This window comes from Acanthaster planci, linkage group LG12 (genome assembly GCF_054643075.1).
Source record: "Acanthaster planci isolate LZ-2023a linkage group LG12, COTS_SCS, whole genome shotgun sequence".
Taxonomy (NCBI): domain Eukaryota; kingdom Metazoa; phylum Echinodermata; class Asteroidea; order Valvatida; family Acanthasteridae; genus Acanthaster; species Acanthaster planci.
In genome coordinates, this window is record NC_141788.1 from 11,296,589 (window position 1) to 11,320,045 (window position 23,457).

At 41.7% G+C, this 23,457-nt stretch overlaps 1 protein-coding gene across 2 annotated transcripts in view; it reads right to left on the reverse strand.

The window, feature by feature from the left end:
- Positions 1 to 12,265: 12,265 nt before the first annotated feature.
- LOC110980165 (uncharacterized) overlaps positions 12,266 to 23,457 on the reverse strand; it is a 59,356-nt gene continuing 48,164 nt past the window's right edge. For both annotated transcript variants that reach the window (XM_022236547.2, XM_022236548.2), the window contains 4 exons: positions 22,490 to 22,653; positions 18,822 to 18,920; positions 17,793 to 18,030; positions 12,266 to 17,274 (listed from right to left, as the gene is read on the reverse strand). In XM_022236547.2, the coding sequence (XP_022092239.2) occupies positions 16,997 to 17,274; positions 17,793 to 18,030; positions 18,822 to 18,920; positions 22,490 to 22,653 (779 nt within the window). In that variant the 3' untranslated portion in view covers positions 12,266 to 16,996. The remainder of the gene's footprint in view (positions 17,275 to 17,792; positions 18,031 to 18,821; positions 18,921 to 22,489; positions 22,654 to 23,457) is intronic.

Below are 23,457 nucleotides of genomic sequence, written 5' to 3' on the forward strand. Positions count from 1 at the left end.
AACTCCCAGTGATTTTTTGCAAGGTGGAGAACGCGGTATGTAGTTATTCCTCCGGGGTTTTACAACGTAGATTGGGTTGATTTTATTTTAAACGCTATTCCGGGTGTGACTTTTAAAGTTCACTGTGATTCCAATTTAGTTACAATTATGATATCAGATTTAAATCTCAAATTGCGGTTAGGCAAAGAAGTCGGTAGGCTGTTAAATTTACCGAGAGGTAGGCTCATTCCAAACGTTATTTACAAAGGGAAGATAGACACAAATCCTCTCAAAGAACTTTGGATACACTGCCGAGAAATAAACAACCATTTTAATTATTTTAACGGGCATCCTTAGACCCCAATATACTGATAAACCACTAGTAAACAGACAAATAGCGAGTTTTGAATTTTCGTTCAGAAACGAGCGAAGAGAAGTCATCAACAATAAAGACAGCACAATTTTAATCGAGCTGGACGTTTTCAAAAACGCGTATATAATGAAAAGAGATGGAGTCGAACATATACCCTAAGCTAGCGTTAAACAGAGCTGAAGCAACTAAAGTCTACCGCGTTCAAAAGATCGAAGACATCCGCGGACAAATCTTTCGAAAGCGCAATGCCAGAGAAACTTCTTATAAAAAGATCAAACGGCTATTAGCAGCGCTCGATTACGTGGAATGTGCAACCGAACTTTGGGCGCTACATCGGCCGCCATAGCCATTTCCGCTTTATTGGGAGCTGTTACAAAACCCGTCGCACTAGTGATGGAAGGCATCGCTATCGGTGCGTTTGGGGCATACACGTTGTTGAAATACGCCAGTCGCAAGTTGACGGCAAAAACCAAGAAACACGATAAAATCCGCATGCTGGCAAATGCCCAACTGAATACAATAGATGAAAACGTCTCTCACGCGATCGAAGACGGTGACGTATCTCAAGAAGAATTCGTTTTGATTTTGTGCGAATTGAGAACATTTGACGATATGAAAAAAAAAGATTTGCACAAACACAACGACTAAATTGCAAGAAAATAAATCACAGAGCACAGAAGAATTTGACCGCCAGGTGCAAGCAAAAACGGAAACTTTAGCCAACAAAAGGGCGGCAGTTTTTAAAAAAGACCTTATGAAAAAACTTGGCGAATAAGTTTTACCTAGTCTGTCAAGTTTTTGGCAGATTCTCTGCCTTCTTACCAAAATATTTTGGAACAAGTGAGACCGACGGCGCCTGCCCTTTCAAACACCTTTATTTAAAAGATGGCCGCGACTTTAGTCAATTATCAATAGTGGTCAATAAAGACTATGGTTTTCTGCCGTATTTCCCAATTTATAAGTTACCGAAAGTGAAAACGGACGAAGCCATTAACCGTTGGGTTACAGATTGACGACGGCTTGTGGAGTAGGTTTTGATTTATTGTCTGTGTCTAATTCGTACGTATCGGCGCTGTTTAATTTTCATGTGTTCTATACGGTGAGAAAAATCTTTTACGTTGTATCATGCCCATCCCGAGCGACGATATATTCAACGCGTTACATAACATTTACGACCATCGGTAATTTACAGACACGTGTCGGCTGTTTAACGTAAACTCGACCAAGTCGTTTAAACAAACGCAAGATACTTTGTCAAACGGATTAGGGACCGCTTACTATTACGACAATGGTTATATACCAGTCCCAAATAAAACTACGACGCCCACGATTTACACGTGACAAGCAGCAAATGCAGCCCAACATACATGGGCACTTATACGGTTACTTGGATTACACAGTCTGATGCAATTAAGTTAGCATGGTGAAATTTCATTCCGAAAAAGTCTAAACTAACAGACGTATGCGTTACAAAGGTAAACGAATCCATTAGAGCTTGCGTTTATGCGTTGCTAGGCGCGCAGGCCCAGACAAAAACGAGCGTATTGGCGACGGGTACCGGACTCAACGCTCAACAGCAGTTTATTACGATAGTGGAATCTTTGATAAACTCAGAGCCCGACCTCGAACAGAGTACCAACCAGTTTCAAGATTCTTTACTTTGCGCAAAATCGCCTTTAAACTTCGTGGTGGCGCCTGTTTTACATTTGGTACCCTCGGACATGGACCTACGTATAGGAACGTTTGAAGGATACAACAACAACCTTCAGATCGCAACGCCCGGAATGCAAACGGGTCATGTTCCAACTTTAAACTCTAGCGCTGTTCCCAACCCAGATCCAGAAAGTAAGCTCGAGCCTAAAGTGTTAGAGCCAGATCCGACGCCTAGTTTACCTGTACAGACAACGCCTCAAGAAAAGAAGCCATTAGACATTCACAACGAAGGGAAAATATCTTTAACCGTAGGGGCTATTGCAGTTGCCGGACTTGGTGTTTTGTTGTATAAGGTATTAGGCCTAACCTCTCAAATTTGAGAGGAGGTTAATTATTTTTGCCCAACTACATCTTCTGCACGCAAGTCAAAATCGAAACGCCTACAAATAAAGTCCAAACGTTACAAGCAATCCAAGCCACTGCTTTACTTGCTACATTAAACAACCAACTCAATACGCTTCCAATGACGTCGGGTCAAGCTCCAAGCGCTTTCAAGCCCACTTTTTCCAACACGTTAGCTAAATTCTGTAGTTGTCGTTTGATCCAATCGGTTACACCTCCTTTAGACGGCGGTGTGGCTTTGGAGCTGGTTCTGAGTACCAGCTGTTCTAAGAACGGATACCACACTACTGTCTATGGTACTCACAGCCAAACTAAAAGCCGTCAAAATACGAACGATCGTTACACCCTGTTCTCTAAACAACGCTCTAATTTTCGCGCGTAATGTTAAATCGCCGTCCATTATCGCGTTGATCGTTTCTTTGACGCGATTGATTTGAGTTTTAATCTGATCAGTGTTTCTTTTAATAATTTCTAACGATATTTGAGTACGAAAGTCCACATTTGTAAAATTTAAACCGTCTGCTGTTGTGTAAGTTGAAGTTCTATCTTCGTGTATTTTGTAATCCGGGATGCTTTCGAGTTGATTTTTGACGTTGTCTGAATATAATCCCAGAGCAGCTCTTATTGCCCAGCGTATGCATTGTTGCTCTTGTTTGTCTGGAACATGAATGATTGCTGTTTTAACCGCTAGTTCTTTTGGAAGAGGAATGTAACTGGCACCTATGGGGTTATAGCGCGCCACGTTGATATAAAACGCGATAACTTTGTCAAATACCCAGCCAGAGCATCGTTAGGTATGGGCTTGGACATCTTCCATTTGTTTTTCTCTTTGTTGTTTTAACGCGTTTTTGACCTCCAGTTTGGTAAACACCGCGATATTTTTACTCGTAAACGTAAAAACACCAACTTTGTTTTCCGCTTCGGGATTTTCCATTTTAAATTGAACCTTGATCGCGGCTTGCAACTTGTACGCTCCTATACCGCAAAATTCGCCTAATGCGTTCTTTTCGATGTAAATATTGTAGAAATCGAAAATCGTTTCGGGTGTCTCCCTCTGCAATAGCTTCCGGTTGAGTGTAGGCTATAATCGCGGTAATGAGATCTTTCCGTAACACGTTGCCATTTGCACCAGTGGCCGTAAAGGGTAGGCTTATTTCGTTGTCTTGAACTACCTGTAAAAACTGACGGTACGTTTGGCGCTGCAGGTTTGTGAATGAACGCTGGCTCGCTTGGATTGCGCGTACGAGGTCTGGTTTCGTGTTGGCGACGGTGAGGGGGAGGTAATGTTATATTGTTTGACAAAGTCGGATAAAAATGATTTTTTAATTCGATTAAAGCCTGATAACAGCATTGTGGTTTGGTTTTAGTATTCATGTTCATATTTATATATAGGTAATTAAATTTGTTTTTACACATTTTTCTTGAAGCCTCATTCTCCCAATCTAGGGGGGGGGTGAGGTTTTTTCTTTTCCCGGGCGACAAAGATTTTTGTACAAGGGTGAGAAACTTTTTAATTTTTTTTTGCCAGAGGTGGGGAAGTCCCGGGAAGAGGGGTGAGAAGGGGTCGGGTAGGTATAGAAGGGAAAAGTTGGGCTGATGCTTGATAGGCTACCTACTCCACATATGAATACAACCAAAAGGAAAATATTCTGAGACCCCTGACAAGGTGACTTTTGCAGGGCAGATATAGTATAAAAATGTCAAGTTTGCAAATTCTAAAAACATACTTCAATGCAAGCTATTAAAAGAGCACTAGGGTGTTACTTAAAGCGATAATTTTTTGTCTCAAGCAGAGGCAAGGAAGCTACTTTTAGGTTGTTACCACTAACTGAAAATTCCTTTTTTTAGTGATGACCCCAGTTTAACGAACTTAAAAGTTCTAATTAGTTCATTAGAATTAGACCATACATAAGTGCTGGAGTATGCGAGCATGCTATCCGAGCTATTGTGTTGTCCCGACTTGACTATGCTAATTCACTACACTGTATGGAATCAACTCGTCTCTAATACAACATCTTCGGAGGGTTCAGAATCGTGCCGCTAAGCTGATCCTCAAGGCCCGTAAGCATACAACTATGTCACCCTTTGCTCAGAGAATTGCATTGGCTTCCAGTCACGTAACACATCGAATTTAAGATCCTGACTGTTATCTTCAAGCGTATCCAAAACAAAGCTCCAGAATACATGAACTCTCTCGTCCTTCCACATCCGTCTATGCGTCCTGGTCTTCGTTCTAGTACAGATAATGCCTTGTTCCATGCTCCTCGGACATACACAACAGCTCGTGACAATGCTTTCCAGGCGTAGGCATGTGCTCCTGGACTCTGGAATGAGCTTCCAAGATTCATTCGTCTGTCTCCTTCTTTGGAGGTTTTTAAGGTTTTTTAAACATTTTAAAACTTTACTTTTCGTTCAGAAATTGAATCAACCATAATACCATTATTGTTTTTTTTCATTATTGATGTAAAGCGCTGTGAAACAACTTACAGTTTGTAAGAGCGCTATACAAATGTAATTATTGTATTGCATTGTGTTGTGTTGTATTGTAAAAGCTTCAGATTGAAAGAACTGACGGCAAAAACAAGGAAATTATTCAGTTACTAATGATATTCACAAAATCAAGCTATTTATAATAGTTACAAAGATTTGGAGTCTAGAATCGAACTCTTCAATTTCCTCAAAGGGTCACAGCTACTTCGATACTTTCCTCAGCAAAGTCAACTTAACAAGCTTGATTCAAAACTCAATTTTCTGTAGGAATATAAACCACAATACCGGTCCACGTGTACAACACTCTGAAATATTCGAAATTCCGTGACTCTAGGTTTCAGTTTAGATTCGTTCAATATCAAAATTATAACTATAATTATAACTTTGACTTCAAATGCTGACTAAACCAGATCTAATAATTTGTTCACGTGTACATTCAATAACCCCAAACTCAGTGTTGCTCAGAGTTGCCTGCTTAATTCAAAATTACAACTCTATTACTTCCAATTAAAGATCCCGGTCACTTCAAACGAAATCTATACAATTATATATTTAAACACTTTCTTCAACTTCAGTTTAATGTTCCTGGAGTAGTTCCACCTGACGGAACTCTCTCGGCACAGGGCAGACTCAGTTCAGCGAGACATCATGGTCATTTGTAGCCATTCAACAAGAACTTGAATTAGACAAGAACCAACACTTGCCGCCGGTTTCAGTACGTGTATATAAAGAATATTGTTGGGTTTGGTGTGATTCAAACATGATATTTCAAGCACGTAAATTCATTTGTTGACAAGAAAACGATCAAGTCCGAATGGTATAAATAAATATTCTAATTCTCAGGAGATGAGAATTATGGGAACACAGAACTTAACGGTTATTTTCTTCAGCTTCAATGTTGGAAGGCCGAGTGTTTCTCTACGGGTGGTCTACAGGACCGATGAGGCAGTCTTTTGCGTTGCAGCGACAGGTTTTTGGCACTGCATTTCCCAAACTGGTGGATAAGTTCAAATTGGTGGCAGCTTTCACCGATTTGCAGACAAAACCTGCTGCACCAAGCGTCTCCGGGCAAGTTGACCCCGGTTCCTGTCACACTCAGTTCCACTCTCATGCACTCAAAAAATAAATTTGGTGTGTCTTCCTTCTCGACCAGAGAACGTTCTCATCAGTTGACGCGCGCACACAATCCTTTCGACTACTGTCCACATTCCTTTACACATATTCACAACGACAGTAACAAATTGCCATCAATAACCATGGCCACACAGACAATGAAATTACGTAATACGATGCACGGCGTTTGGGCAGGTTGGACGCAACCTACGCCTTATTTTGAATCGCTGGTAAAGAAAAACTACCGGGAAATTACGGGAACGGATCAGTCCAAAACTTTTGGCACGATCTATGTGTATTTCTATGTGTGTGATTTATTAGTATAAAGACGGAACGAAATGCTGAGGAAGAGAATGATACTTGTGACAAAAGTATAAGAGTGGATTTGTGAAATATTTTTGCATTTTGGTCAGGTGGACTTTTAAATGCATGTATAACCTGAAAACCAGTTTTTCAGAGTCCTAAGTCGGCCTAAAATGTCAAAACATCAACATGAGCCGTTTCCATGGCAACAGGCTACGTATGGATTTGAAAAGTCTATATTGCTTACTTGCACGTCCTTTCATCCTACAAAGTGTGGTAAAAATTGAAGCTTTGACCGTGCACACATTATGTCCGGTATTTACGTGAAATGGCTATTAAGCATTTGGCGGTATGCGTAAGCTACGTCGTTTTTTGGCTCAAGAGTCTTGAATTGAACCAAGTTAGTCGCAGTACTTTAGTGGTGGAGTTCCTGCATGCCTGGGGGAAGGTGTTCCCTGCCACAGAGGTTGTATGCCCAGTGGACAAAGGTCGGGTTGACTGAACGCTTGTTGGAAGGATCTGGAATAAGTTGTGCTACATGCGGCGACGAGGGAGCCGCCCAGCTTTCTGGAGCCATTGACACCAGGATATTGGACGCATAGGGTACGCTGTAAGGTATGAATCCAAGGCAGAAGATGTCCCTCTCCTTGCGATCATACATGCTTCCTGGGGGGGTGTCCATGACGATGCTGCTATTCCTCCAATTGCCAATTGAAAAAAAAACGGATGAATTTGTCTCGGTGGAGTGGCAGGGGCGTTGGGTTTCGCTGATTTGTGTATCTGGACGGTTTGCCAGTCTTAATCTTCAGACCAATCCCATCAAATGTGGACTATTCAAGATGAGGGAAGGCAGCTCAGGCAGGCCCAGTGTGCTGGATTATCTCTCTTGTCGGAAGCAACTGGGGATTGGAGCAAAGTTCAAGCTGAAAAACAGGACCTTGATCTTTTCCAAGGACAAAGATCGATCGCTCGTCAGGTTGACATGGAGGCACGAGAGACTCCTGGTCACGAAGGTGCAGTTTTGTGTAGAATGGACTGGAGGATGATGGCTTGCTCCTAACTTGCAACAAAAAGGAGGGTGTATAGTCGAGGTTTTGCCAGCACACTTGGGGGGAGCGATGGAGTCAAGGTTGACCGAGGGGTAGCCTGCTCCTTGTGTCTTTCCTTCCTGACAACAGCTGTTGCTCGTCTAGAAGCTTCAGATTTGTTAGTGCCTGTGAGGGTATTGTGACGCCAACCTACTCTGTCAAGAGCTTCCTGGCGCCAAGATTGAGGAAAAATGCCAGCAAGTGAGAGATGCTTTTTCAGTTGGTCCTTGAAAATGTTTTTCTGGGAGCCCCATGATTTCAGTTCCCTTCACAAAGTTCACCGAAGAAGGCAGCCTCTGGGAGACGTGAGTGTTCCATCCTTGCAACGTGGCCTGCCCAACACAGCTGGTGCTTCATAATTAAGGCTTCGATGCTCGGCACATCTGCTTTTTGAAGTACCTTCTCCTTGGAGATGTAGTCCTGCCACTTAATGTCAAGAATGGTGCATAAGTAGCGTTTATGGAAGTGCTCTAGTCGTCGCGCCTATTTCCTGTACAGGATCCGTGCCTCTGCTCCATATAGGAGGGTGGGGACTGCAACTGCTCTACAAACCAAGAACTTAGTGGAGAAGCATAGAGAGTGGTCTCACCACACTCTTTTGGCAAGGCGCTCAAAGGAGCTACTGGCTTTGGATAGGCGGTTATCCAGGTCCTTGTTTGTTGTAGGGTCATTGGACATGATGCTGTCTAGATAATTAAAGTGCTCTTCTGCGTTTAGTCTGGTGTTGATAGTGATGTATTGTGCTTTGTAGGATACACCGAGGGAGGTTGGTACATCAATTCAGGCTTCTTCAGAGTGATTGTGGGGCCAAATGCCATTGTTGTTTTCGCAAGGTGCAGTCATCCGCCTTAAGAGCTCAAGGGCTAGTTGCTCAAGGGTCTTCGACTTTGCAAGTAGACGCCGCAAGTTGAAATCGCTGTCGTCAGTTTGAAAGTAGAGGAGTTGTCTTTGGCTTTAGCTGAGCATCATTCTGAAGAAAACGGAGAACAGCTCCAATACCGGCTGCCTTCCTCCCGCTGCAATATGGTCCTTTTCCAACTGAGACTGCAACGCCACTCGCTCCCATCAGCCCACTTCCACGTCACCCAATTATGGTTTAAGCCTGTTGTAGTGGACCACTTTGGCTTGGGACCGAGGGGACTTCTGTACCTTATATGTGACATCATCGATCTTCTTTGTCACCACGAAGGGACCTTCCCACCCGCATTAGAGCTTTGCGAGCGGTCCGCCTTTTTGGCGGGGGTGTACAACCATACTGGCTGCCCGGGCTCATACCCAGCCCCTGCCGCCTTGCTGTCATACTGTCGTTTCCGATACACTTGACTCTTCTGTAGGTGGAGACAAACTCATGGGCGCCCTCGATCCCTGCCCGCAGCCCATCTACGTAGTCGTGTACTGCCACTTCCGCAGGCTCCACCGACTGGCCCACCACCAGATCCAGTGGAAGTCCCACCTCCTGGCCAAGCAGCACCATATTCGACTTGAGCTAAGTGCTGTCGTGCTGGGAGGAACAGTAGGCTATCATCACATAGGGGAGGTGTTCATCCCAATCATCTTGGTTCTCGTCAACGAACAGGCTCAGCATCGTCTTCACCGCACAGTTGAACCGTTTCACCATTCATCTGACTGGAAGTGGAAAGGTGTGGTGCTGGTTTTGTGGACGCCAAGCAGTTTACAAACGCCTCAGGCTCGCGAAAGTTGAATAGCCACCGCAGGGACCCATTATCCGTCCTTAGTAGGAACTGCTTTCCGAGGAGATAGTGCTTGAAGTAATGGACAAAGGGAACTGCAGCCAGCAACTCCTTCTGAGTGGTACAGTAGTTGTGTTCGGCCTTTGACAAAGTGCAGCTACCATAGGCAATCACCTGCTCAACATCGCCCCCCTCCTGTGACAACACTGCGCCGATGGTGCACTGGCTAGTGTCAGTGTCCACAATATAGCGGTGTTCTGCGTCAGGGTAGCGCAACACCGGTGCCGTAGCCAGTGCGTCCTTGAGGTGATCAAACGCCAACTAACAGTCAACGAACTAGGTGAAAACCTTCTTTCACCTGGGTGTGAAGAGGGTGTGACGAGGACGAGTAATTGCGGCAAAGTCCGCAATAAAGCACCAATAGTAAGATGCAAGACCCAGAAAACTCCGGACTTGCGTCAGGTTCGCTGGTTACAGCGAGTTTCTGATGACAGCGATCTTCTCTGGGTCTGTTCGTACCCCCTCAGCCGACACCACGTGACCCAGAAAGGCCACTTCCGTCTTGAAAAGGTCACATTTCTTTGGCTTGAGTATCAACCCAGTGTCTTGGAACCGCTCCAGCACGTTTGCCAGTCTCTGGTAGTGCTTCTCGAAGTCTGCTCCCCAAACTATGGCATTGTCCAAGTAGACAACAGCAATCTACCACTGTAGCACCCACTCCGTCAGGTGCTCGAACGTTGCGGGGGCATTGCAGAGTCCAAAAGGCATCACAGTGAACTGGTAGAGCCCATTCTGCATTCCGAAAGCGGTTTTCTCCCGGTCCTCTTTGTCCATGTCAACCTGCCAATAACCACTGGCCAAGTTGAGTGTGCTAAACCACCTCACCCCACTCAAAGTGTCTAAGTTGTCCTCAATCCTAGGAATGGGATAGGCATCCTTCAGTGGTATTTGGACAGAAAATTGATGTCCAGAATCACCTTTGGTTCGATGTTGGCCATAGTGCAGGCATGATTCATGAGCTGTTCCCTGACCTGCAGCTCAAAGTTGGCAAAACCTTTAGTTGGCATGGAGCTGCCATATGCCATTCTCAAGGTCGATGCCAAGAAGCTAGAGTAGGTTTCTCCGCCTCGGGCAAGACATTGAAGATCCACTCTGAAATCAAACTCACTGCGGCTCTGGTGTCTAAGGGGAAACGCACCGGTTTCCCAGCCACTTTACCCGTCACGTTGTTCCCTCTAGTTGTTCCTACCGGAGCTAGTTTTGGAAGAGCGGCTCTGGCGGCTTCGCACCATTGACTTCTGTGAGGAGTCGTTGGGCCCCATTGACTGGTGTGCGGAGCATCTTTAGCGGCTCCGCACCATTTACTTGTGTGAGGAGCCGTCGGGCCCCATTGACTGGTGTGCAGAGCAGCTCTGGCGGCTCCGCACCGTTGACTTGTGTGAGGAGCCGTTGGGCCCCATTGACCTGTGTGAGGAGCAGTTCTGGTGGCTCCCCTTGTTTTGTTCGGGAAAACTGGCGGGTATCTATGGGTGATTGAAAGTATAGCCCTCCCCGGCCGCCTCGACAGGCGCATCTTGGCAACGTTCCGGGTGGAACGGAGCTACTGTTGCGGTGCTGCCTGCAATGTGGGACGAGCGTTCAGGGAGTCTCATCTGCACTTCTTCGGTGAGAAGTGTTTCCGGTTGAATCCCTGCCCTAGGCCTGCTTCCTTGACAAGTGCAGCTTGGCTGTGTTCCGGATGGAACATAGGGCATAGGGCATAGAGCATAGGGCAGTTCCCAGAGGGAATTACTTCTTGTACCAAGTGCACCAAGACAAATTTTGTGAGGTGTTCTTGCCACAAGTCCCACCCTCGCTGCATCGACAGGCACAACCCGACAGTGCTCCGATCGGGGCGAACTGTCCGTAGTGCCGCCGACTAAAGCACAGGAAGGTTCCCAAGGGGTACTGGAACAAGAGGCATCGACGGGCATACAGCATGGAATGAAAGTTAGCTTTTTACATTGCTCAACACCCGCCGTCCTACCCCCGTAAATTCCCCCCTCAGCGTCAACGGTTCCTAAGCCGTATTTGAAAAACAATTCAAGCTTCTTGATTGTCAAACTGGGTTTACTAGCAATCGCCCTGGCTATCCTACAGACTACAAGACCCTGATACAACCCACATATCCGCCGTGTGGCCGTGTTGGGGAGCGAGGTTGCACTGACCGTTCCCGCGTGTTATTAAATTGCTTGCTGAACCGCGCACGAGAAAGTGGGCTACACACCGCCAAAAGAGGGATCCCAATACGACGCGCACTTCCGCGCTTGAAAACGAGGCTGATGTGTCAGCTTCAATTCTTAATTCCATCAGCCGATTGAAAGTAAGGAGTCAAGACACAAAATACATTAAGGTATGTTAAATTCTGACTTTTCAGGCTGCAAATTTTTGTGGAAGAGTCTTTCAGGATGACTCGACACGTAAAATCAAAAGAAAAAATAACAATTGACCGCGAACCAACGTACCTGCCGTGGTCGTGTATCTGGTGCAGTGGGCGTGGTTTAAACTGAAGTGGCGTCACACTTACGAACCGGATACTCCATGTATTGTGTGGACTTCGGGGGCGCACGCGAGGAACTTCAACACAGAGAGCCTCGGTTTCGAGGCAGATATGCGCAGACGGCGCTAATGTGAACTCCCCCTTTTACCAACTGGATTTCAAGTCTACTACACTGCTTGCATGCTACACGGAGACAGTCCACTCACTTCTTACATAACGACACACACGTACACACTATAGAGTACCGAAGTGATAGGTCACGCAAACACTCACACTGTCAGGTCTCAGCCCATTTTATCGTTTAAAATGATTAGTTTCATTGTTCCTAAATGTACATTTTTATTTTGTTTCCCAGATTTGGTTGTTTAAAAAAAAAGCTACTTTGGATCAATGTAGTCTGGATTTAGTGTTTCAGTTTGTGATATCATTGATATTTGAATTAAGTACTTGGGGCTCTAGGTTTTGAACTTGGATGGATTTGTTCAATTGGGTGTGGTCTTTTGATTAGTGAAATGAAGTGCAAGTACGGTGTATATTGCAGAGGTGTGCTACCCATGGTCAGTTAGTCGTCTACGTCTTGCTACGTAGCATACTACTGTAGTAAACTCATTGAAGAGGCGAGATCTCGGTGTGGTTGTTTTGGGTGTTGCCAGGCAATGACTTTATTGGTTTATTGCCATCGATTGCCAAGTATGAAAAAAACCCTGTTTGAACAACAAATCAAATTAATCTTTTTAAGAAATTGCACATAACGATCTTTCCATTCTGAAAATTAAATAATAAAGTGTGTAAAAAGAGCCTATTATTTAATAATGCATGAACTATTTCCCTTGACGGATGACAGATTCGTTAGGTGGCGGAAGGAACACCAGTAAAATGGAACAGCACCCCCACATGTAAATAACTTCCTTTGCCTTGGTGTGAAACAGATAATTAAGATACTGTACATTGCGATATTTGGGATCTGGACTTTGTTTTTGGTCTTTTCCTTACACGATCACCAGTTGTCAAGCTCTTTCATTCTGCGAGCTAAAATTTCACCAAAGAGCCTTGTGCTTGTTGGGGTTACCATTTCTCCTGATCTCTTTGCTAAACATCTTTCCTTATATCTGAGTGGGGCTGTCACTAACATAGGGCTTTGCGACAAACTGCAGACAATTGCAGTGCCCACAAACTGTAAGAATAATTGTTTGTAACTCATTGTAATGGTACAAAGAGTTTATTTTAGTACTTCGATAGAAATTGTCACACAAGTTTGATATTTCTGGAAAAGTCACAACTTTGATAAACTGTCAGATGTTAAATACAAAATTGTACAACTATTCGGAGTTGGATTTATTAACTTTTCTAGAAAGCCCTTTCTTATCATGCATATTACTACCTTTTTGGTCTACATCCTGACTGTTCTGTGCTGTGTCTTGTACAAGTGTGGCTACCTGTGCTAGCGGAGCGCTGCCACTTCCGACACACATGCACTAATAAGTAATCCTCATTATGCACTAAAGACCTAAGAAAGCTCGTACACGTTCAGCTACACTATTAGTTAAAAAAAGTCTTATTTTATATTGGAATATGTCTTTTAATATTAATAAATGATGTATTTTGTGTACGGGTTAGATTTTAGGCTACATGTATTTATAATTTCAAGATTATTCTATAGCTTTTACACCCAGAATAATTTCATGGCTTTTTTTTTACCTCATGACTACTGCATAAATACGCATTTGGATCTGAACCTGAAAATTCAAATCCTTCAAGGCCAAGGTGCTTTGATGTTCGTCTCTGAGTAGTGATGAAATAGAGGGGATGGTAATGACATTCCATCATTTTACGCAAGCAGATTAATCTCTGTGTTGTATTTTAAGTTAACCACCAAAAGGGTTGAGTATCATACGCTTATATAATCACACTGCAAAACTACTATCATCCACCCAGTACTTCTCTCTTTAATTTGATTGGGCAAAGCTTGCCCTGGTATTCGGTGTCTCAAAGAGTTTGGAGTTTGACTGTCAGCACTTGAGGCATTGGCCATTTACTTAAAAATCTGCATTGTATCAAAAAAGCACAAACAGAGGATTCAATGTTGTCAATATTACTTTTCTGCGTGCCCAAAAGGAGAAAAGTAGGTGGCTACTTTCCAGCCAAATAAGTTAAATCAGCTTTTCCGGTATCCTAAAAGCAAAAAAGTAGTACAAACAGTTGTCAAAATGTTTGATCCACTTTACTGCTTTTTTGATGGGCAAGAGCAGACATCAACTTTTTGGCCACCAACAAATAGAGGAAAAGTAAAATCTGCTTTTCTGGTAGCAGAAAAATTGAAAAAATGCATTACGACAAAATGTTCAGTCTGCTTTTCAGGCAGCAGAAGAATAAAGAGTTGAAAATTGCATGTTGCAAAGAGAGAAAATCTGCTTTCCTACTATTCTGATAGCAGAAAAGAAGGTGGCCACTTTTCATCCTATGTAACTAGGTGAAGCAGAAAGTCGTTTTATATGGCTTACTCTAAATATTTTTCCTAACGGACATAAAACAAACTTCTGATTATTCATATTTATATGTATTGCACACGTGAATAGATTATGGCAAGATCCATTTTCATGTAAAAAATAGCCATCAGGTACCAAAATAATAAAAAAATCAGTACTGCTTTCATGAACAAATCATTTCTATTTTGGGGTCACACAATATTAACAATGTTTTTTAAATGTCAATTTTTTTCCCAAATGTAAAGGGTGGGTCAAAGAAAATTGAATTTCAACTTAACTTTCATTTTAAAAAAGTACAAAATGCAAAATAAAACCAATAGACTAAGTGTGCCTGCTAAGTTATGTGACCTATAGTATAGTGGGTATCAAACATCAGCAAACACAGCGGCCTCCCACAGCGAAGCTGGCGTAATTGGTCTATTATTGACTGATTGCGGGAATCCCAACAGAACCGAGGTCAAAGAATACAGTTTTGCTAATAAAGGCAAAATGCAAATAGTCTTGCGCAAAACTGTGTGAAGTGCACGGCATGGAAAAACAAAACATAGGAACAACGAAAACAGCCCCCCCCCCAAAAAAAAAGAGAAAGAAAAACAAATGGAACTCTTGGGCTGGGCTGGATGGGGTGTTTGGATCCCCTTAGCCCACCCTAGCCTTGCTCATTCACATATATGCAGTTAGCTGGCAAAATTTGCAAGTCCTCGGTAACTTAGAAGGGAGGCTTTCATTCAGACAAGAATCAGACTTTAAATTTCTTGAGATTCTTCATACAAAAACCATTTTAAAGTCAGAATATCAACATGATTTGTTCACATCAGTGAAGGACAAATGCATTTGTTTCAATGATAAAGATTAGGAGCCACACAAGCCAGAACAGTGATGAAAACGTTTGGAAGAGTGTAAGTTCCAAAGGCTAAATCTCAGAGATATTGTTATCATTCCACTAAAAAGTATCAAACTATATAATCTAGAAAATAGCTAACACTACATGTACACTAATCCTAAACGTAGACCATATCATAAGCAATGACATAAAAGCAAGTTACATGTACCAACATAAACTTACATGCAAAATTCCTACAATGTGGCCTTGAGAACCAATGTACGATTTGAACACATCTGAATTTCATTACAATCTTCAAGCTTATTCTGCAAGGGATTCTACTATAGAGATAAACCTTGAGATCAAGTCAAAATAAGTGAACAGACATTTTGCTGCATGCTGCATAACTTCACTATCAGTGGGCTGTGATTTGTTACATTATGCAAAACCACTGGCAATTACATAGCAATGCTGGTAAACCCCTCAAGTGCACAAAGTAAAGTCAGCAATTGGTAACTGAAACATTACATGCATCTGATGTAAAACACCTTAAAGTTGAACAAAGCAGATTCTTGCCTTTATGAACCCGACATGGATTTAGCTTTGTGCTCTGTCTGCATTTGCTTGGATTCCTACCAAATTAAGAACAGAAAAGGAAGAGTCATAATAGTCCAAAGCAACCGTTGAAATCTCAGAAGCAGTGAAAATGTCTGCTTTCATCTAAGGCTCATGACTGTCAAATGAGCAATACATCATATCAACCAATAAGCTCAACATTCACACCAGTCTTAATTTACACAACACAAACGAGGTATAAAATGATAGCAACATCACTGTGATGTAATATAACTGTAAGCCAAATTCCCCAAATAAATAATTCTTCCACATATACTTCTGTGAGCGATGCCATGTGAAGATACATATGGAGGACGAAAAGTGGCCATCTGATTTTCTGCTATCAGAATGGTAGATTGGCAGATTTTATGTCTTTGCAACATGCAATTTTTGACGTGTCTACTTTTCTGCTACCTCACAAGCAGAATGACCATTTTATTGTAATGCTTTTCTGCTATTTCAAAAGTAGTCTTACTTTTCCTCTTTTTGATGGCGACCAAAAAGAGACAATATGCTTTTTACCTGTCAAACAAGCAGGAAAGTGGATTGAACATTTTGACCACAACCATGAATTCAACTTATCTGCTTTTGAGATACTGGAGCAGCAGATTTTTCATAAGTGGTCGAAAAGTGGCCATCTGCTTTTCTTTCCTTAATGGGCAGTGAATGGGGTTGTGAACCTCTAGGTTACAACCATTTCTGTTCTGGGGGAGTGAAGATGTAGAAACCAATACTTAACCATGTATTCTGCGGACCAATCCCATATGGCAGTATCAGTGTCCCTGTGAGGCAGAAAAAACAGCATCTCAAAGGAAATACAGTTTTACAGCTATCATCCAATAGACACACAAGCTTGCTTGGGCCAAGGAAAACATGAATCTTTCATTATTAAAGATAGGGTAGACTTTAATTATTGGTTTATACGTCTTCAATCCCCAAGAAAGGAAAATGGTCATAACCTGAGATTCACGACCCCCTTTCATGACCCTTGGAAGGCAGAAAAGCAGATGGCCACTTTTCGGCCACCTATATAAATTTGCTCCTCCAGTATCACAAAAGCAAAAAAGTAGAATTCATGGTTGTTGTCAAAATGTTTGGTCCTCATTTCTGCCTTTTTGAGAGGAAAAAAGCAGATGGCTGCGACGAAAGCGAACAAAGGAAAAGTAACATCTCTTTTCTTGAAGCAGAAAAATAGAAAAATACATAAAACAATGCTTGTTCTACTTTTTGAGGTGGCAGAAAAGTACAAACGTCAAAAGTGCATGTTACCAGAACATAAAATCTGTTTTTCTACCATTCTGGCAGCAGAAAAGCAAATGGCCACTTTTCATCCTCCATAGATACACTCAAGTTTCTGTTACTTATTCTTACAACACTGTTATATTTTCAAACAAGAGAAAACTTTGATTTCAATTTCTCATGAGCAATAATTTTTTTAAATCTACATATAAGGATGCAGCAATGTTTCAACTACATCTCTTCGTCCACATGCAACCATTGCTTCACTAAGTACTTGCAGTTTCTTCCCCTTATCTTGTCCCTCTCTGTGTGACCATGTCACTAGCATGCTAAAGATAGCATTATCTATGATGCTGTTGTCGTGTTTGAACCTGTAGAGATTGGACTGGTTGAAGCCCAGGTTGACTGCTAGGTGCTGCCATTCAGGGCCAAGCTCAGCAGCAACTGCTCTCAGATGTTTCTCGCTCATTACATATGGATCTGAGAAAAATGACGCATTGGACATACAAGTTTTAAGGAAGTACACAAAAAATTTATTGTGCATTTCACAAAAACTAGCACCTGAAATAATTTCAGTAAGACATAACCGATGTTTCCAATTTGTTAAGACTCCTTTAAAAAAAAAAAAACAATGGTACATCATAAAATACACAGGAACAATATCTAAATAACCAATAAGTTTGAAAGACTGAAGTACATGTATGTGTTATTTAACTTGATACAGCACTGGCACATATAAATACTCTGAATAGGCACTCTGCGGCCTAAAAAAGGAAGGGAAACAATTAACACTCTCTCCTTTGACAACTAAACCCCCTCTTTCGCTAACCCTGCAGAAGTCCAAGATACATTCTTAGCTTAACATTTTGGTTTTCATAAGCATATTTTCCATTAATATAAACTGACTTAGAACCCCTTTATTAGACAATGTAATTTTTACAAAAAAGTGACTTTTCAGATTTGTTTCTTCCCCACATGTTGAATAATAACACTATTACCAAGTATCTCTGCTGGCAATGTACCCAGGTCAGCAAACATCTGTTTAACTCCCATGGTGTCTATTCTTACACCAGACAGCTGGCAACCTATCCGTTCCTTCTCCAGGCAGTCATTCAGTGGCAGAAAGTGTAGAGAGCCCTCTGGATCACAAGGGCATGGTATAGAGAAGCCAAACTTGAGCCCTATAGCTGACATGGACTTGATTGCGTCAAATGTAGCAACGAGAAAATCCTTGACCTAGAGGGAGTGAACAGAACTTCGATAAAGAATAACTGGCCAGACAAGGTGCGAACATTGCAGATGATATGATGTTGGGTTGCCCAATAGTTCAGAGCATACTTGTCGATACGTAATTAAGGTCTATATATTTAGGACATTTGAAAAACTATGCTTTCCATTTCAGATGCATGAGAAAACACTAAGTCATAATAATTTCATGTATATTGCTTACCAGGCAGCAGAAATGGGGAAGGCGGGGCAAGAGGCAGGAAAAGCATTTCTCCCCTTAGACATTGGTGATGTGCCTGAACATTTCAGAAATTTTTGCCAACTCTGCTTCACATGGTACAATTTATTTATTGTCCTCTATCTTGTCTGAATAAATTCTTTTTCACCAACATTTTCACTAACATCTGTCAACTGAGTAGAATTTCTTTATTAACATGGGAAGTGGCTGCTAATCACTGTACATTACTTTGTACACTTATACATACCTGACTGCATATTTGCCCTCCTTATAATTCAACAAAGGCTTTTTCTGTTTCTTTGTTTGGGGGAGGGGGGTGTTGGTCCACATCCATTTGAAGTGCACCACATATGACAAACTCTGGCACTCATTGCACCTTAAAACACCTACTCAGTATATTTACAAATACCAGCATTTGCCACAGCCACATGCCAGTTGTGTACATGTACAGTCAAAATACAGAGCAGAAGCTCTCCTTGTTCATCTTTTGCTTGCTATTGAGACACCAGAGAGAAGCAAGAACTAAATGTAACTCTACAATGCATTTCATTCTCACCCATACCTTACACATTACAAGAGGTGATGGTGTCGACTGTGATTTAATCAATCTTGTAGGCCCTCGTGCTGATGTGCTGACTACTGCACGCTTTGATACACATACCTGACAAGACAACAAGGATAGATAAGTAAAACCGCCTGAATTCGAGTTGAGTTCTAATCGTGTAGCAGTAGTTTGTCTTTGCAACTGAAAGGGAAATCCTCGTTAGACTTTTGGAACAGTTTTAAAGTCTAATCCCTTCAATACAGAAAATTCACAGGACTTTTTGTGCAAAAAAATCACTGTCTTTTGGGTTATCAGGCATTCACAACAGTCTAATCTCCCATTACAGATACAATGACAAGAAATATGTTTTAATTGGCTTTCTGCATGCAAAGTGCAGAAATGAGCATTCCTTTTGCTCGTTTTTTTTCGCTTTTCAACAAAGAGCAGAAAAGCCATTTTTTTGCTCCTAATTATATTCTTTCTTGATCTTCATATTCTTCTCATCAAAGGCCATTTGCTGTGTACAAATGTTTCTTTTGTCACTTAGTACGCTTGCATCATTTTCAGTGTCACACCAGAGGAAGACTATAATACAAAAATGGCAATAGAAATGTGATATCATGATGATGTCATCAGATAATTCATTACTGAATTTTGAATGTTAATTTTAACTACTAAACTTTGTACAGTTTTCAAAAGCTTTAATAAAAAAGGGTATTTACAGCAATTACATCACGATGACATCATCAAAAGTTTGACATTTTTAATCTTTAAAAACCATCAATTGTGAGCTTCTGCATATTAACTTTGTTTCCAGAAGTGATGGAGAACATTGAATTTTTTATACATTTTTATCTGGGGCAGGTACAATCACCTGACCCTTGCTATTGATTGAAACTGGAGGCGCGGTATGATTTAAAATTGGTATAAGACACGAATTTGTTCGCAAAGGTATTTGTCTCAAGTTGAATAGCATTTTTCAAAACTTGAATTGAAAATTTCATGAAATACTTGAGTGCCCTATTGCCACAGGTTGAAATACTCAAAGATGTATTTGAGTTGATGTCAGTGGCAAAGTTTCCAGTAATTGATTGAAAATTGACAATGCAAGTCTGACAATTCAGACTGATAGTATCATCAGACCAGAAGTTGTAATGCAAAGACCTTTAATTTTCAAAAATTGCAAAAATATCAACCCTGAGAGACACAATCTTGAATGCCCATCATATGATAAAGTATTGGCATTAATTCCCAAGGCTTTGGGCTTGTCTTATCACTCATAAATGAAACCCATCGATGATGAAAAGACCCTACCAGCAGTCCGTCACTTCCACATTCAACACTAAACCCACAGTCCAATAGGCTTTGTGCATGCCTTGTGTTGTGCTAGCACCACTGTTAGCATGGTGACAGTGGGCTCACTGCAGTGAAACCAGGAGTTTGTGTATTTCCATCTATTTGACAAAATTTCCCTGATTTTAAATGTTAACAGTCTAATATTTAGTGCGCCCTCCTTTATTTCTGATTACTTAGACTGACTTTTTTACCCATGCTGCCTTAACGACAAAATGTCACAAAAAACCTGCATTTGCAAAAATTCATTCAAATGGGTATACAGCACTACACTGATGTTATGCACCACTGTAAAAACATGTTAAGAAATCATTCAACGAGACAATGTAATGCATGCCCAGTGACAGAAATACCAATAAAATTTCAGGTGGTCTTAAACTTTTGCGAATGACTTTGTTTTTCCTTTGCATATTTGTAGCTTGACTTGGAAAAGTTCAAAGCCGATACTGAATCTTCCTTGCAGTCTATTGTACCTTAAGCAGATCTCACCAAGCTTACTGATCAGTTTGATGCCACTCTGTGAGACATAATTGGCAAACAGCCTCCTACTGTTAGTGAGAACATCACTGTCAGGCCAAAATATCCTTGGTTCTCTGAGGAGCTTTGCAGAATAAAGGCACCTTTTCATATGTGCCTTGGGTGCATGATAGGTTACGTGTTGCACCTCCACGGACACAAATATAGACTCCCTAACATACCACACGTATGCATTGTGATATGCAATGCTTGGCGGAAGTGTTGATGCACATATGGAAAGAAATTAAAAGCAGAGCAACAGTACAGATGTTTCAGCCTACAGGAGGATCATCAGATCTACCTTGAGCACCATAGAGTGTACAAAAGGTGCCTTGAGTTTTCTGGAAGGCCTCGTCACAACTCTCTGATAACCAGCAGTAGTAGCAGGGAGTTGTTCAGAATTGTAGAATCATTGATTAATCCTGAGAGGTCCTAATGCCCACCAGCACGAGTGCCCATAAGTTCTGGTCAGAGAGTTTTCCGACTTCTTCTTAGGGAAAATTCATAGCATTAGAAGCAACATAGATTCATTGGTCAGTGGGGTTTCTTCGGCACTCCCAAATAAGCAGTGCGTCTGTTTGTTCTCCAACTTTGAGGCTGTCTTAGAGGATGAAGTTCAGAAGCTGATTATGAATTTGCCTTTGGAGAGCTGTCATCTGGTTCCTATTCCGACCACACTCCTTAAGAAAATGTCCTGTTCCTGATATAACCAAAATTATCAACATGTCCCTCACATCTGGGTTTGTTCCTTGAAGTTTTAAATCAGCTCGTGTCATTCCTCTGATTAAAAAGCCTAAGTCTAAGTGCATCTAGTGTCATGAATGTGCCATAGGGCTCAGTTTGCAATGCTTCCCAGTTAACTTTCTCCACTGCCTCACTCAATGACATCATGACTAGACACATCATGTACGCCAATGACACACAAGTGTACTTAATCTTTCAGCCGTCCGAAGCTGCAAGTGCCATTCAATGACTGGGAGGCTATGTGAAGGAGCTCAGGTGGTGGGCTGTCATTAAGCTGAAGCTCAATGATGAGAAGACCAAGATATTCCAATTCAAGTCTCGCTTTAATTCTCTGATCCTTTCACCGGTCATGATTGGTGCTTCATTGGTCTGATGATGGGCTCGCAACCTTGACATAATATCCAACAGTGAACTATGCTTACAGCCCGTGTCAATAGCATCTTGTGTGAGATGGACATTTATCTACAACAGCAAGATCCAAAGCTATCTTGATAAATCTTCTACGAAGAAACTGGTGAATCCCCTCATCACCTGCAGAATTGATTGCTACATCAGCCTCTGGTATGTCCCCATTAGCCTCCTGGTCACCGGCGGCAGAATGACTTTCATAGTGGGGGGCCAGTTGTTAGACCATCAGACATCAGCCATATACATAAAGGGCTCAATCCATTGAGCCCCACCAAATTATAGGACCTGCCAGTCAAAAATGTGAGGGGGGGGCACTGGCCCTGCTTCCAGTGCCACTGCTTCTGGTCATTGAGATACAGAGACCGTATAAACTGAGTGTCTGCAAAATGCCACTGCTAGACTGGTTTGATGCTCTGAGCAAACTGATTACATAACCCCAATCTATCCAAGGAGGTTGAAACTTGGTTCAGACATGAACTAAGATGTGTTATAAGCGCAAACTGGTATGACATAAAAATATTTAAAATTCTGCACAGGTACACATCTTTCTCTAAAACTGATTGTAAGTTCACTGTGTATCTACCCCACTAATTTTCTGCATATAGCTCATGAATAGTGGAAGGTCATGCCAAGCTTTGTGAAATGGCTACTGTAATCCAACTTACCTTGATGTGGGCCTGCTTGAGAGGTGACATTTCCATCTCAACATCATGGTCACCGTCAGCAGGGAAACAAACATATCTATAAGCAATCCTGGGCAGTTGCTCTGTCCCATCTTGTGTTTGAGACCATGCCAGTGCACGCACAACAAGCCGATTAAACAAACTCTCTGTTAAAATCAAGCCCAAAAAAGCAGTTCATGTCAAAGTTTGGAAGATTCTCACAGTGTTATGAAATAATATGGATAGTAATTGTGTAAAAATGTGAGAGGCACTCCAACCAGTAGGTTTATTAGCTTATTAGCATTTATTTATTTATTATTTTATCTGGGAAACACTTGGTAACCCAATACATACATCCAAGAGACATTCTTTATTTGTGACCTGTTCCCTTAATGAAATCCAGACAAAGTATCAATTGGATCACTCCATGAAATTAAAATAAATGCAATTAAAGCTGAGCACAGTTTTCAACTCAACTTTTTAGTATTTAAGTTTCTGCACATATCAATAATTGTCACCTTCCACTCACAACATACAGTTGTGTGCACAATTATTTGAACACGTTTAGGCACATGTACAGAGTGCATGTACATGTATTTCAGGTCCCTGTGATTAAATGGCAATCAGTACAGCATATAATCCATGAAATGTTTTTATTTTCAACATTAGCGCTTGAATACGTGTACATGTGCAAAATTATTCCAATACTTGACATTCTGCATAAGCACACTCACTCTTTGGTTCAAAACTGTTCAAACTTGGATTTCCCAAGTTGTTATAATGCTGTATCTCTAGTGGGATGCAAACAATGGGAGAAGAATATCAACCAAAAGGACTTTAAGCAATCCAAATACAGTACTGTAAGTTGGATTCTGGGAAATCCATGATGTGGTGTTGCAAGACAAAGGGATAAACCAAAATTAAATTCAGGATTAAATTTGAAAGTAGTGATGTTTAGTATTTGTACTGCA